Raw genomic sequence first — 15,660 nt, 5'->3', positions numbered from 1 at the left:
TATGAGCTTTATTCTGTGATAGATCTGGTGACTTGACTGTGAGCTCTACAAATGGGAAGATGACAGGATATGTAACGGGACTTCATATGCTTTCAAGAACAAAATCCATTAAAATTGACAGACTTTTGCTTTATGAATGTAATGTCTTATTTTTCAAGTACAAGAGAGATATTCCCACCGTTCCATTTGGAAGTATTAGTCAAGGTCAGAGGCCTTGATTAAATCCCATGTATTAAATTATTTCCTGACATTTTCATTGTTTAAATCTAAATGGTTTGCACTTGCTTTTCTTTTAGGTTTGAGCATATGGACTTGAGTTTTTTTTTATTGTGTATCTAAATCCATACTATTTTGTAACATAAATCTGGAGCACTTTGAAGGAATTGCAGTGTTTAAGCATTCAGATTTGGCGAATATTCAAAGAGTTAATGCTACTACTCTGTAAATTTCCTTCTCCTGGCTTGAACCTAAAAATTAATTTCTTTCTATGTATCCTGAATAACTGCCAAATAGCAGCAAACAAGAGCATAAAGTTGCATAATTTTCAGGCAAGATTAAAATGGATACAAAGGTAAAAACAGATCAACTGAAAGAGAATCCGTGGTATGCTGTAGTTAATGTTCAGAACCATGGAGAGTTGCATTGTAGTCTACAGGGTACAAGACATCAGGTGTTGGTGATTGACACTTCCTGGGTAGAGCTTCTCATATCAGTTTATGCAAATTGAGTACGAACAAGGTTGCTGAAGCAAATTATATTTCATTTAGGTTATGGACCTTGCTAAACTGAAGCAGGGCTCTGTTCTGTGTATAAGATATCCGTCTGAGCTTTTTGTGTTTTCAAGCCATGTTTTGGAAAGCGAAGTAATTATAACCTTTATAGGTGGTAAAGGAATGATGGGCATTTTCTCTCATCAGATCTTGGGCGGAGGAGAGCAGATGCAGTGTTAGATACCACCAGCTGTCAAATACTGTCAGACTAGCATATACAGTGCACAATTTAAAATGCAGGTGACATAATACCAAGCAACTTCCATTTGCCACCAGGCATCTGATTAATCATGATTAGCATACATTATCATACTATCAAATTTAATCATATCCATGAGTTTCCATCTGCAGAGCTCAATGTAGCTGTACAGAATATGGTTTAGATTTGAGAGTTTGTATATCTGCATGTGCATTATATGTTGATTTCAAGATTAGAAAATATAAAATTTGTGTGTGAATAAAATTCTCTCTCTACCCAAGATTTAAATATTTTATGTATAGTAACTAGTGTTCATAGAATTTTTGTAGCATTGCAACCTCTGATAAGTTTGGGGAAAAAAATGCTGATTTAAATAGGCATTCCTGTGATTGAGTGATGAGGAATTTACTTTTTCTCATTGAGTCCACTACCTTCACAGGATTGTTAAAATTTATAGCTTAAATTTTTTCTTCATTTACCTTCATTTTGCTGCTGCTTCTGTAGCTCCACAAAGAACAGTTCATGCTGAAGTGTCAGAGCATCAGGCTAAAAATGAATTGACACTAAAACCTCAAATATCATATTGAAATCATAAATGCTAATATACAATCAGGCAAAGGGTCTAAAATTATGAGAGATCTGTAAGAATAAAGATGGGGAAATTGTTCCCATTAATAGAAACAGCAAGAACTAGAGGATGCAGATTTAGGATGATCAGACTCCGTTGCAGCTTTCAAAAGGAATTTGAACAATTATCTGGAGAAAAAAAATTGCATGCTGCAGAGGAAGAGCAGGTGAATGGAACTTGCTGAGTTGCCTTTGCAGTGAGCCAGCGTGCACAGGATGCAATGATTGATTCTTTCAATGCTGTAAATGTTATATAATTCCATGAAAAATTCAAAGTGGAATTTTTCGTGCTTGACAAGCAATGCTGCTTGTAGAGTTTCTGTCATGCATTGCCCTCCAAATGTTTGTTGTTATAAAATATTTCCAAGTGTAACTCTGAATTTCAACAGTGCACACTAATAATCTTAACAGCAATGGAACACTAATTTTGGGACAAAATGAAGTGTTTATTGCAATCCACATCCTACTGTTAGTCTATTTGACTGCGGTAAAGGTTTAGTGATGCATGTTAACGTTTATTAACAACATTTGTTGAAACCCTGGGTAGAGAGAATTTTTTTTGCCTTTTTTTATGAGTAGTGATCCAGATAGCTAGGAGGCATTTCTGATCAAAGGTTGCACGCAACTTGCTGATCATTATCAAAGAGGCTATAATATACAATTATTGTTATGAGTTACGAAGGAATTGATGGTCCACGATTCTTGATTATTAGCAAGCAAGTTGAGATAATTTGACTTGCAGGCTCTGTAGTTGACAGGCATTCTGGTGCCATTGAGATTTATACTGGAGCATTGGTCACTAGTATGATGTAACATGATTTATTACCTGAAGAAGATGGTGGTGAGCTGACACCTGAAAACTGTAGTACTTGGGGTGTAGAGGCACCTACAGTGCAGTTTGGAAGGGAGTCTCGGGCGTTTGACCCAGAAACTGTGAAGGAATGGTGATACAGTTCCAATTCAGAATAGTGTGTAACTTAGAGTGAAACTTGAAGATGGTGGTATTCCCATACATCTGAAGCCTTGGTACCCTACTCATATAGAATTACAGTGAGCAAGATTGCTTAGAGATCAGGAGCACGAGAGCAGTATAATGTGAATTTTTAAAAAAAATCAGTCTTGTTCAAACATTGTTTATAAAATTTACCAAAAATGGAGATAACATTTGACTAATATGCATGCATCTTTCAGCCAACAAAATAAATTAGAAATGAAAAATAAATGACCTCTTGGATATTTTTATGTTTCTGTCACTGAAGCTTAAGATAACAACCAGAATATTAATATTCAGTCCTGTATTTTATGCAATATACATATTGAAAACAATCTACCCTTCCTGGTATTTTTTACAAGACAGCACATAAGATGGGCATTCGATCTATTGTGTCTGTGCAGCCTCTTGGCAATAGATAATCCAGTTGTTCAGATCCTCTTCTATTCCATAGCCTTGTAAATATTTCCCTTTCACATACATGCCCAATTGCCTGTTGAAAGTCACTATTGAATTAGCTGCTAGCACCCAGTGCACTCCAGATCACAACTCAATGCATTAAAATAAAATCTTTTTTACAATTTTGGTTCTCTTCCTAGTATTCTTAAATTTGAATCATTTGCACATTTACTTTAGCAAAAACATCAAAAGTTTGTACATCTATATTTAAACTTTCTCTTGCCTTCTCCGCTATAAGGTGGGAAAAAAAGTTTTGGCTCCTTCACAATAAAATTCTCATTGCTGGTACCATTCAAATAAATCTTGGCCTACTCCCTACCTAGGTCTTGACTACTTCGCGAAAATGTAGCACCAGAGTTGGATACAGTACACCGTCTAACATTCAGTAATTTATGAAGATTTTGTTTATTCTTTTATGTAAAACGAGGGAGTTCACATATTTCATTAACACACTCATCAACTTGTTCTATCAGTTTCAAATATTTCTATGCATTAACCTTCAGTCCTCAGTTTCTGCATCTCCCTTGAAATTTTCCATTTAACTTGTCTTTCCACACTCTTTCTTCCAAAGAGGATTACTTCTGTACATTAAGTTGTCTTGTGTCTGCCCACTTCATTTATTTTCTCTTGAAAAATCTGCTACTCACCTTCTTGCAAGAGTTGATCAACCTCAGTAAACCTGTCATTATTAGCAAGCGTAGAATAAAGTTTAATTTTTATTTTAGAACTTCGTCTTGCGTATTGAATTCACTATTTGCATTCTCTGCAATTGTTTAGAAGAGGGCAGCTTAAAAATCTTCAAACTTCCCTGGAAATGCAGCTTAGTGAATGTAGAGCTTCAAATGGTAATTAAGACTCATGTTCCATATTCCCATTTTTATTTATATCTTTTAGCATTTGCAAAGTGTGTGCAAATGGATTATTAAAATGAAGATTCACACTGAGATGTTAGATGTGGCGTGAAATATTTACAATAGTTGCTTCCCCAACTCTCTTTGCTCTCCTTAATTCATCTTAAAGCTAGACAAGTTTGGATAGAAAATTATCCTAGTGTGAAAGTTATTTAAATTGTAGGTTAAATCTTAAAATTTCAGGTTTACAACTGTTCTAATGAACTGTCATGTGTTGAGCCTCAGTAGGCTTTGCAGTGATTGTAAATGAAGTGTAGTTAACATTAGCATTTAGAAAACACTTTTTTGGCAAATGTGGACATTAAATAAAGATCTAAAATATTTATGCATTTCTAAAATATGATGTGGCTGTACTTAAGAACAAAAATACATATGCCTGAAGGGTATGTCTGGGTTAATAACCACTTCGGTGTATGTAGCCTCTGTGAATGTAAAGAGAGAGGCGTACAGGTTTATTCATGACATCTTTTTTTCCTCGCAAGCGCTTGATACTGTCACTTCTGGTCTGGAAGATAAGGGGATCTATATCCTGTAACTGAAGATCCTTCACCGTGTATTGTAATAGTAATGCAGGCTGTATAGCAGTCATTTAATTTACTTAGGTTTGTCTTTTTTTCAGCAGTCAGTGACAGCCAGTTGAATTAACTTATGCTCACCCACAATATCAGATTTATTTTCACGTATAACTATTTTACATTTTAAGTAGGATTAATAATAAATGCCTGCTTTGAAGATGGACAGTATTAATTTGTTGAACAATTCATAAGATTTCAACAATGTTGTTAAGGTATTTAATTAAAGGTTTTTGTGACTATAGCTGAAGCTATTGAGAGAACTGATAAGTGGCACAATAGCTATTTGATCTTCTTGGTTAGCTGTTCCTCCTTTTCAATAGTTGATTAACTTTTTGTTGAGCACCTTATGTGAAGTTTTAGCTGTTTTATCATTGTAAGCAAGTGCCATCATTCCATATGAAAAGATGGATTACCATTGATAACATCATATAATTAGCCAAGGTAGAAAAAGCAAAAGCACAGTTTATGTAAGGATCATGTGCCAAGGAAGTTAATTTCTTAACTGGGAAGAGTCCATGAGAGTACAAAATGAGAAAGCTAAGTGCCGTCTTATTCTGCAAAAGGATTAGAACAGCCTTATCTTGCTTATTTTCTTTGAGTGGGTGATAAAAAGTGTGTTTCTGTACTATGTGAATGCAATATATTATGAGACTTTTCACTACATATAATAAACTGATGACACAGGTTTGCTTCTGGAGAAGAGACTGAACCAAATAAATTGATGGACAAAATGAATAATTAAACATTCTCTGTATTGTTTACCTACTGGATTTTGTTGTCCTACACTTAGTTGTGATCTATTAACTTCTAATGTATTTAATAAGGAAAACAGATTAATAAGCAATTGAGACTAGGGAAATTTGGTATTTCAGATTGGCAAAATCTGATTGCACTGAATCCGTTAGGAATCAAAAATCAAGTCTAATGATACATGATGCTCATATAGTGGTGTGTGCAAATAATATTGAGGAGGAATTTGACTGATTAAATGCTAGGTTTCCTGATTCATCTAAGAAAATGATTGACAAAGATTCAGATCCAGGAGAATATATTCAGTACAATCTTCTGACTAATAAATCATTTTGTTATCAGAGCCCTCCAGAATTTCAACCACCTATTCCAGTCCCTGCTAATTTTAATCAGCCACCCAGACTTCCTCTTCAGGAACCATGGAGAGGACCACACCCTCAAGAGAGAGAACCTTTCTTCATTGGTGGTAAGAAACCATGGAATTTTTTTAATGCAAAAGATATCAATTTAAAAGTGGTTGTGGAAAATATATGCTTCGAATAATGTAAGTTACAAACGATGCTAAAAGTTTCAAGACTTGGAGGTTCAACTTAAGCATTTTGCAATACCTAAAGATTTTTTTAGTGAAACAGTTAGTTTGTAATGTGCAAAGAAATATTAATACAACGTAGTTCAAATCACATTAATGCATGTTTGAATTCACAGAGCCAAGGTTCCAAGGGCAACATGTGTTTGAACAAGGAAGTCCTCCACCCCCACTTATGAATAACCATGCTATGTCTTTGCAACCTCCCATGGTGTACAGCCATCCAGGCTCAGGTTTCAACCAACAGGGACAGCATCACATGTTTCCAAGGGAGGCTCCAATAAGAACGAGTCTTCAACCACAGGGTCATATGGGAATGTCTCCCTTTAACCAACCTGGTCCATTGAATCCCAGACCATTTATTCCTCCAAGACAGCAATTTCCACAAGGTCCTGGACAGCCATTTCCACCCTCACCCCATATTCAACAAAATCTGCAGGTAAATGAAAAGCTTGCTCAGTCCATGAATAACTAGAATAATGAGAACTTAATCTTAGCTGCAATAGCTGTGGTTAGGAGTATTGTAAGCACTTGTGAAAGATTTATAGTTGCCTCAGAAGATTAAGTTATGTACTTATGCAGTAGGTTTGTATATAAGATGATTCTTCAGTATATAATTTACTACTGAACCAACCAAGTGTTTTCTTTTCTGTGCCAAAATACACATCTTACTCGGTGATAGGTGTTCCAATAAATGACAATATGGCCCCTTGATTGTGTACTTGAAAATGTAATCTCTGTCTTGGATTTGTATTGAATATGGGATTAATAGTTGGTATAAAAATGCCCAGAGTGTACAATTGAAGATAGGGGCGCCCTCTGCTGCCTGAATGTTAAGTAAGTAGGTCTCCACTGACACTGAAGCCTCTTTGAATTTTAAAAGTTGAATTATCCAATATTTTGAATTAAGCACTATAAATAATGCAAAAAAAATGAAATAGTTTGTCATTTTCAGTGAAAAGACTTCATTGAAATCTGAAATCATGCAAAAGCCTTTTTTGAACAAACTAGAAATGTTAGTGGGCGGCACAGTGGTTAGCACTGCTTCCTCACAGCGCCAGAGACCTGGGTTCAATTCCTGCCTCAGGCGACTGACTGTGTGGAGTTTGCACGTTCTCCCCCTGTCTGCGTGGGTTTCCTCCGGTTACTCCGGTTTCCTCCCAGAGATGTGCGGGTCAGGTGAATTGGCCATGCTAAATTGCCCATAGTGTTAAAAAAGTCATAAGCTAAAAATTAAATAATATTTTAGTCAATTGAATGTCATCAGCAGTAACATAGAATTTGTAAATTTGGTGAGGACCTATATATTGGGTAACTGTTGTAGATGAGATTTTTGAAAATGTGGATATGTTAGTTACCAACCATTGCAGCAGTAATGGTTCACAGTGTCACCAGATGAAATTTACCCATTCAGATACAGTTTCAACTAACCTTGAGTCATGATATTAAGCATTCTACATTTGTAACTGTAAATCATGCAACAACTTGGTAAGCAAGATTAAATTTAAAAATAAACTAATAGCTCACAATTGGTGTTGAATAAGTACTTGGTGAGGGAAGGAAAAAAGTGGAAGAAACATGGAGAATTATGATTGGGCTTCTAATGAAATTAAGACAAGAAAGTGGTTATTCAGCAAAAGTAATTGAAGGGGTCGTAATTACAGGAAAAAATAAGTTAACATGTTACAAGAGTAATGTTTGCATTAATTTTGTTACATCTTTGAGCAATATGCTCTCTGATTTATTCTTGGTTGTGTATAATGCATTTGTTGTATTTAACAGTGCATTCAGCATTGCTGTGCGGCTGGTCATGTCCGTATCTGAATACAACCTTTTGTTTTCCCTAACCAGTTGCATTGCAGATTGTTGCACTTTCAGTAGGTCACTGAAGTTCTTTGAGTGTGTATTTCTTGCACAGCATAGATTATTATTTCATGTTATTGGAATCTTAACCTCTTCATTATTTTGTTCTTTCAGCCACCCTTGCAGCTTCAACCACTGCCCCAACACCAGCATAACTGTTCCCCTCAACCAATCATTCCTAATGCACCGCACCAGTTTAGGCCGCACTTGCAGATTCTTCCTACATCTGTAAATGACAAACGACTGCAGCGTCCGCAGCGGCAAAATATTATGAAGCCTCGGCATGTGAGCATCTTTTCAATTTTAAAATTCTCACATCATAAAGTGGCAAAACTTATTTTTAAATATTGTTTTGTTGGCACTTCTCTTGTTTTTGCTTTTATAATCTCCTTCAGTTCTTGGAATTTTAGCAAATGGTGCATTCTTTGGTGTCTGACATTATGCTCAGGGTAACTACCAAAGAGAAATTTGACTGGCTTGATTTAACTGTAGGTCACCAACAGCACCCCATTTGTTTTTTTGTAAATTAATTTACTCTTAATGAAGTAACTTATCTACATGAATTTACTTCACTAGTTCTGTTGATAGTTTATGAGGAGGGAAGTGATGTTGGTGGTATCTTCCTGAAAATCCTGACTTTATCATTGTTTCATGTGGAGCTTCTACTTCTTGAATTGATGTTCAATGTAGTGCATCCAGACGTAGACTGTAACATTATTACCATGTAAGCAGTAGCCTTCTGCACAATCTGTCAGCTATTGGTTGAGGCCATTGTTCTATAGTTAGCCACAAATTACAAAAAAACAACATTTCTGGTTATTTGCCAGTCAATTAAGCTTCCTGGCCTGAACCTTTTTTAGGGCTTTTAAGGTTGCGTGAGATATGAAGAGCTGTGGAATGTCATGTAGTAAAGGACATAATAAAAATCAATATAGGCTTATTGAGACATTGTAAATTTCAAAAATGAGCACTCAGTTTAATCAGCTAATCCTTTTTCATTATATTGTTCAGCCGTTGCATTGAGCTGCATCATCTTTGTTTTTAACTGACTGATACTCATGAACCCTACTTTGCAATTTAAGGGTCTGAATAGCCTGTTCCTATTTATTATGTTCTTGTATTCAATTCAAAAATCTTCCCTTATTTCACATCGCTCATATTCATGATTATGTAATCTTGCATGAATTCCCCATTTCTTTGAAGCTTTTGCCATTAAAAAATACTGTATTTTGCCAAGAGCAACCTGCAATAATTCTATGAGCAATTTTGGAAACTTTATATGGCTGCCTTGAATGCTCCTTTTTTTTTTTAAAGCAATGGCGCAATGGTTAGCGCCACTGTCTTGGGCGACTGACTGTGTGGCATTTGCATGTTCTCCCTGTGTCTGTGTGGGTTTCCTTCAGGTTTTCTGGTTTCCCCCCGTAATCCAAAGATGTGCAGGTCAGGTGTATTGGCCAAAGTGTTAGGGTAGGGGAAAGGGTCTGTTTGGGTTACTCTTTGGAGGGTCGGTGTGGACATGTTGGGCCCAAGGACCTGTTTCCATATTGTAGGGAATCTAATCATCAAATCTGACTTCAATATTTGTGTGTTAGTTGAGCTCACTGCATTCTTTCTTCATGATCAAATACAAAGTCTTCTAAGTAATGAACGCCACTGTGGAATGTAAGTAAGGTCAAGCTCAAATCTTACTATGTCTTTATGTTCTGTGCCTCTCCTAATGCTTAACTTACTGCTTCTGTTATTGCAACTACACTCTAAAATGGTTTAACTTGTTTTTTACAGTCGCACCCCATGTCTTTCTGTTGAATAAATTATTTCATTCACTTCAATATTTTTCCCACTTTAGTAGCTTCCAGCTGTAGTCTTTTCTTTTAGCATTTATCTGTATTTCCCAAGTTGCGGCTTTTTTTGATATTTTGGATGTGATTCCTTTATTACTCTTTTTAGATAAATATTTTTTGGAAAGCTTTTTAAAATTTTTTACAAAACATATATGTATCAAGAAAAAAAAAATTCTTACTAAACAACCCATGATTCTACTGTTACAACCCTATCTACTTAACTAAAACTAAACTACAGACATATTGAAGTCTTGTTGTTAAGTTTGTGAATGAAGCTTTTAATAAGTTCGAGGCTCAAATTTTCCATTGCGTGTAAAAAAAATTTGGCTGACTTTCAATTTTAGCAAAGTCACACTCACTATCTGTTTATTTGTATGTTTCAACCAATAAATATTGAGTCATTGACTTTGCTGTAGAATAAAGCCTACAGTTTACAACTTGTGCAACGAATAGGCTTTTGCTTTGTCTTAAAGTGAACAGCCAAAAGAATCTCCGTCAACCACTCTATTGCGTATTGTCATAATGTATGTTTCAGGTAGTTCTGTTAGGGAATTCCTCAAATATTCTTTTAAGAAAATATATTATGGCTCAATATGTAAAGCTGTAAATATGTAAAGTTTGTGAGATACATCTAATTCTTGCACCTTTTTTGTTTCTTTTCAACTTAAAGTCTTCCCTCGAGTTCTGTTAAAATTCACAGCAGGACATAATGAATTAGTTAATCAGATTGGCGATGTGTTGAAATTATCTGCAAATTACAGGCATTAGATAATTTGATTTTTTTAAAGCAACTTACACTTAATATGCTCATTGAATTTAAATTGTCTATTGTTTTACTTAAAGATATAGCTCAGAATCAGTAAAATAAAAAATGGTAAAAATTGGAATCTGAAGCAAACTTATCAACTTCTGTAAAGCAAGATGGTGTATCAATAGTATAACTCTTCATAGTTCGTGTTTTTCTGGATACAGACGGAATTAAATCAACACTTTTTTTTGTTCTCTTCAATTTTGTCGCATATCCAATTGGAAATGTTATTTATACTTTTGGATTTTGTGATGCTGCGCCAAGTGCTGAACTCTCCAATTTTTGTATTATGTAGTTCCTCCATTAAGAATGCATGGACACCACATTCCAGATCACTGTTCATGTCATTTTGACCAGTCAGCAAAGTGAACTTGTGCAAATCACATAATCAGTTAATCCTGTTTTCATGGAATGAAAGATGAGAATAATTTTTGGCCCTGTCTAACAAGTTTCAAACAGATCATTACTGGAAGGAGAAGGGAAATGGCCCCAGTGCTCCCCCTCAACTTGGACATTTTCTTGCACAGCAAGTACATGTTCTATAGTTTTAAAGAAACAAGCTCTTTGGTTGGCAATGATGAATTGGACCAGATGTTCTAAACTGATATTGTCCTTTTGCCAACATTTGGCCATATCCCTCTAAACCCTCCTTATTCAGTACCCATCCAGGTGCCTTTTAAATGTCATTATTGTACCTGCCTCCACTGCTTCCCCAGGCAGTTTGTTCCAGACATGAACCACCCTTTGTGTGAAACAGTTGCTACTCAGATCCCTTTTAAATCTTTCCCTTCTCATCTTAGTTTTGGACTCTCCTATCCTGGGAAAATGAGCTTGGCTATTCACCCTATCCATCCTCCTCATGATTCTTATAAACCTCCAAAAGGTCACCCTTCAGCCTCCGATGCTCCAGGGAAAAAAGCCCTAGCCTATTCAGCCTCTCCCTATACCTCAAATTCTCCATTCTTGGCAACATCCTTGCAAATCTTTTCTGAACTCTTTCAAGTTTAACAAATCTTTGCTGTAGCAGGAATTAAACACAATATTCTAAAAGTGACCTTGCCAATGTCTTGTAAAGACATATTAGATCCCACCTCCTATACTCACTGCGCTAACCAATGAAGGCAGCGTGCCAAACCGCCATCTTAACCACCTGATGCAAACTTCAAAGAATTATGTATCGTGAACCCCAGCTTTTGTTAGCACAGTTCTACAGCACTACCCAAGGTTATACTTTTAGTTTTGTTAGTCCTGTCATTGTTTGTTTTACCAAAATGCAATACCTTGCAATAATCCAAATTAAACTCCATCTGCTGCTCTTCGGCCCATTGATCCAGTTAATCAAGATTTCTTTGTAATCTGAGCACTGTCTTTGCTTGCCCACAATACCACCTATTTTGGTGTCACCTGCAAACTTACCAAAGGTGTGCCTTCTATATTCTCCTCCAAATTGTTTCCATTTTTCTTCAGTATTCGCACTGGAAAAAGACAATGTTGTGGAGGACAAGACTAAGATACAGGTTACTAGACGAGATGGGATTGAGGGTCATGAGGAGGTGTTAGCAATTCTGGAAAGTGTGAAAATAGTTCAGAGTCCTGGGCCAGATGGGATTTATCCTAGGATTCTCTGGGAAGCGAGGGAGGATATTGCAGAGCCTTTGGCTTTGATCTTTGTCGTTGTTATCTCCAGGAATAGTGCCAGAAGTCAGGAGGATAGCAATGTTCGCCCCTCATTCAAGAAGTGGAGTAGAGACAACTCTGGTAATTATAGACTGGTGAATGTACTGCTGTAGGTAAAGTGTTGGAAGAGGCTATAAGAGAAGGATTTATGATCATCTAAAGAGGAATAAATTGTTTCAGGATAATCAACCCAGTTTTCTGAAGGGTAGGTTGTGTCTCACAAACCTTATTGAGTTCTTTGAGAAGGTGACTAGACAGGTGGATGATGATGCATATGGATTTCAGTAAGGCATTTGATAAGGTTCAGAGCTTAAAAATGTGTTGCTGGAAAAGCGCAGCAGGTCAGGCAGCATCAAAGGAGCAGGAGAATCGACGTTTCGGGCATAAGCCCTTCTTTAGGAATGATAAGGTTCCCCATGCACAAAATACAGTGGCATGGGATTGAGGGTGATTTAGCAGGTTGGATCAGAAATTGGCTAGCTGAAAGAATACAGAAGATGGTGGTTGATAGAAAATGGTCATCCTGGAGTTCAGTTGCTAGTGGTGTACCACAAGGATCTGTTTTGGGGCCACTGTTGTTTGTCATTTATAAAAATGACCTAGATGAGGGTGTCTAAAGATGGGTTATAAATTTGCGGATGACGCTAAGCTCAGGAGTTGTGGATAGTGCTGAAGGATGTTGCAGATTACAGAGGGTCATAGATATGCTGCAGAGATGGGCTGAGAGGTGACAAATGGAGTTTAATTCGGGAAAGTTTTGAGGTGATTCAGTTGGAAGGAGCAACAGGAATGAAGAGTAAGGTTATTAGTAGTGTAGATGACTAGAGAGATCCCTGAAAGTTGCCACTCAAATTGGTAGGATTGGTAAGAAGGCATATGGTTGTTAGGTTTTATTGATAGAGGGATTAAGTTTTGGAGCCACGAGGTCATGCTGCAGCTGTTCAAAACTGTGGTGCGGCCGCAATTGGAGGATTGTGTACAGGTTTGGTCACTGCATTAGTGGAAGGATGTGGAAGCTTTGGAATGGGAACAGAGGAGATCTACTAGGATGTTGCCTGGTGTGGAAGGATGGTCTAATGAGGAAAGGCTGAGGGACTTAAGACTGTTTTCATTAGAAGAAGGTTGAGAGGTGACTTTATTGAGACATATAAGATAATCAGAGGGTTAAATAGAGTGGACACTGAGGGCCATTTTCCTTGGATGGTGATGGCTAGCACGAGGGGACATAGCTTTATATTGAACAGTGATAGATACAGGAGAGATGTCAGAGGTAGATTCTTTAACAGAGTGGTAGGGGCGTGGAATGCACTGCCTGCAACAATAGTAGACTTGACAACTTTTAGGGCATGTTTATCCAATGACCATTTACATGTGGATTAAAATGGGATAGTGTAAGACAGATAGGCTTCAGATTGGTTTCACAGTTTGTTGCAACATCGACGGCCGAAGGGCCTGTACTGTGCTGTAATGTTCTATGAATGCCAAACAAAAGTGGACCCAGCACTTTTTCCTGTGGAATGCCATTTGTAATAGGCCTTCAGTCCAAGAAACAACATTCTACCATTCTCTGCCTCCTGCCATTAACCCAATTTTGTATCCAATTGGCAAGCTAACCCTGAATCCCAGGTGATCTATCTTCACTAATTAGTCTACCATGCAGAACCTTGTCAAAGACTTTACTAAATTGGAAGTAAGCAATGCCCTGCCCTCTTCAGTCTTCTCGGTTACTTCCTCAGAAAACTCAGTCAAGTCTGTGAGACATGATTTCCCTGTCTCAAAATCTTGCTGGCAATCCCTGATCATTCCTTGCCTTTCCAAATGCATATAAATCGTATCTTTCAGAATCATCTTCAAGAATTTACCCACCACCAAATTCAGACTCTGAGGCCTGTTGTTCCCAGGCTATCCTTGCGTCCCTTCTTGAACAAAACACAACCAGACTATTACAATAACTAGGAAAGTTGGAATGTTAAAATATAATATGTGGAAATATGTAGTTCTTCATTTTGGAAGAGACAAGGAAAGAACAATATTATTTAAATTTGGAAAATCTTCAGAAAGCTACACTTGGGGGTTATGTATGCATTAAACACAGAAAGCTAGCACACCAGTGCAGCAGGTTGCCAGGAATGTTAATGGAATGTTGATCCTTATTGCAGTAGAAGAGTAGGGCAGTCTGACTGCAACTGTACAAGGTGCTGGTGAGGTGACATCTAAGTACTGAGAGTAATTTGGTTCCCTCTATTTAAGGAAGGGTGTCAATATATTGGAGACAGTTCAGAGAAGATTCACTGGGATAATCCTAGGTATGGATGGATTGCCTTATGAAGAAAAGCTACACAGGTTGGGACTCTACTTGTTGAAGATTGGAAGAATGAGAAGTGATCTCATTGAAACATTTTGGATTCTTAAGGGGCTTAACATGGTCAATACTGAGGGCATAGTTACGCTCATGAGAGAGTCCACAGCCAGAAGGTAGTCTCAGAATTAAAGGATGCCAATTTATGACTGAAATGAGGATTTTGGTTTTTGAGACGTTTGAATGTCCTTAGAACTTTGTACTACTGACTGCGGTGGGGGCAGAGTCATGGTATAAACTTACATAAATTCCCCAACTGATAAAGAATCTAGGGTTACGGGGAAGGAGCAGGAAATTAGGTGTGAGGAGTGTTAACTTTCCAGAAGTTAACTGACTTGTGTGGAAAATGTGCCTTTGTATATTTGTAGTAATCTCCTGAGCCCTGAAAATTTTACTTTTACAAGTGTGGACCCCATTACTTCAAATGTTTTTTCTTATTTGAGAGAGCGAAATGAAATTCCTTAATCTTTTTTGTTTTTAATTCTTGTTGAATTGACTGTCTAAATTTAGACATTGTGATTGAGGTCTGGTCCTGGTGTTGACTGATGTGAGATTGCAAGGCAAGAGCAAATGTCTGTCAGGAAAAACCCTTCATCCCTGGAACCAGTCTAATAAATTTCATGCCTACTCTCATTGGGATCCTCCTAAAGCATTATACCATGCATGTGCACATTATTCCAGTTGTGAGGAAGACAGAACCTCATTAAAAATTCAGAAAAACTTCCACGCTTTTGTACACTGCCTCAGTTTATGAAACCAAGCTCTCTATGCTTTCTTCATTATTCGTCCAATATCTTTCATGTCGTGTTTCAAACCCTAGATCCTGTAGTTGTCTTAGATGTGTGCCAGTTAGTTTGTACTGCATCCTCTATACTTTCAGTTTTACATTCCATCTTGCTTCCCCTTGTGTTGGTCTATCAATGTCTTCTTGCAGTCAACCTCTCTGTTTATCCCACACCCAAGTTTGGAATAAGCAAACTGGGGATTTTAGTTTGTATTCCAATATCTAAGTCATTTTTCACAAATCAAAGAAAAGGTGTTCCAAGCACTTAGCCTTGGGGAACACCACTGTCTGACATCTTCCAGTCTGTCACTTTAATTTCACAGGCTGCACTTTAGAAATGAATATAATATGATGTCAATGTTTTTGGTGCAGCCTCTCTCTTTCCACAAGAAATGATTGTGTGTAATTTGTAATTGCCATGACTGAAAATAAAAGTTGTTTTTGATAGGACTTTGATAGC

General features: G+C 37.1%; 1 protein-coding gene across 3 annotated transcripts in view; it reads left to right on the top strand.

Moving 5' to 3' along the window:
- The window catches only part of rbm33a (RNA binding motif protein 33a), a 155,592-nt gene that overhangs the window by 71,515 nt on the left and 68,417 nt on the right, over window positions 1-15,660 (top strand). For all 3 annotated transcript variants that reach the window (XM_060825133.1, XM_060825134.1, XM_060825132.1), the window contains exons 11-13: window positions 5,625-5,748; window positions 5,988-6,307; window positions 7,846-8,016. In XM_060825133.1, coding sequence (XP_060681116.1) covers window positions 5,625-5,748; window positions 5,988-6,307; window positions 7,846-8,016 — 615 coding nt within the window. The remainder of the gene's footprint in view (window positions 1-5,624; window positions 5,749-5,987; window positions 6,308-7,845; window positions 8,017-15,660) is intronic.

The sequence above is a fragment of the Hemiscyllium ocellatum genome, chromosome 5 (assembly GCF_020745735.1).
Source record: "Hemiscyllium ocellatum isolate sHemOce1 chromosome 5, sHemOce1.pat.X.cur, whole genome shotgun sequence".
Classification (NCBI taxonomy): domain Eukaryota; kingdom Metazoa; phylum Chordata; class Chondrichthyes; order Orectolobiformes; family Hemiscylliidae; genus Hemiscyllium; species Hemiscyllium ocellatum.
This window is presented reverse-complemented; position numbering and strand designations above follow the sequence as displayed.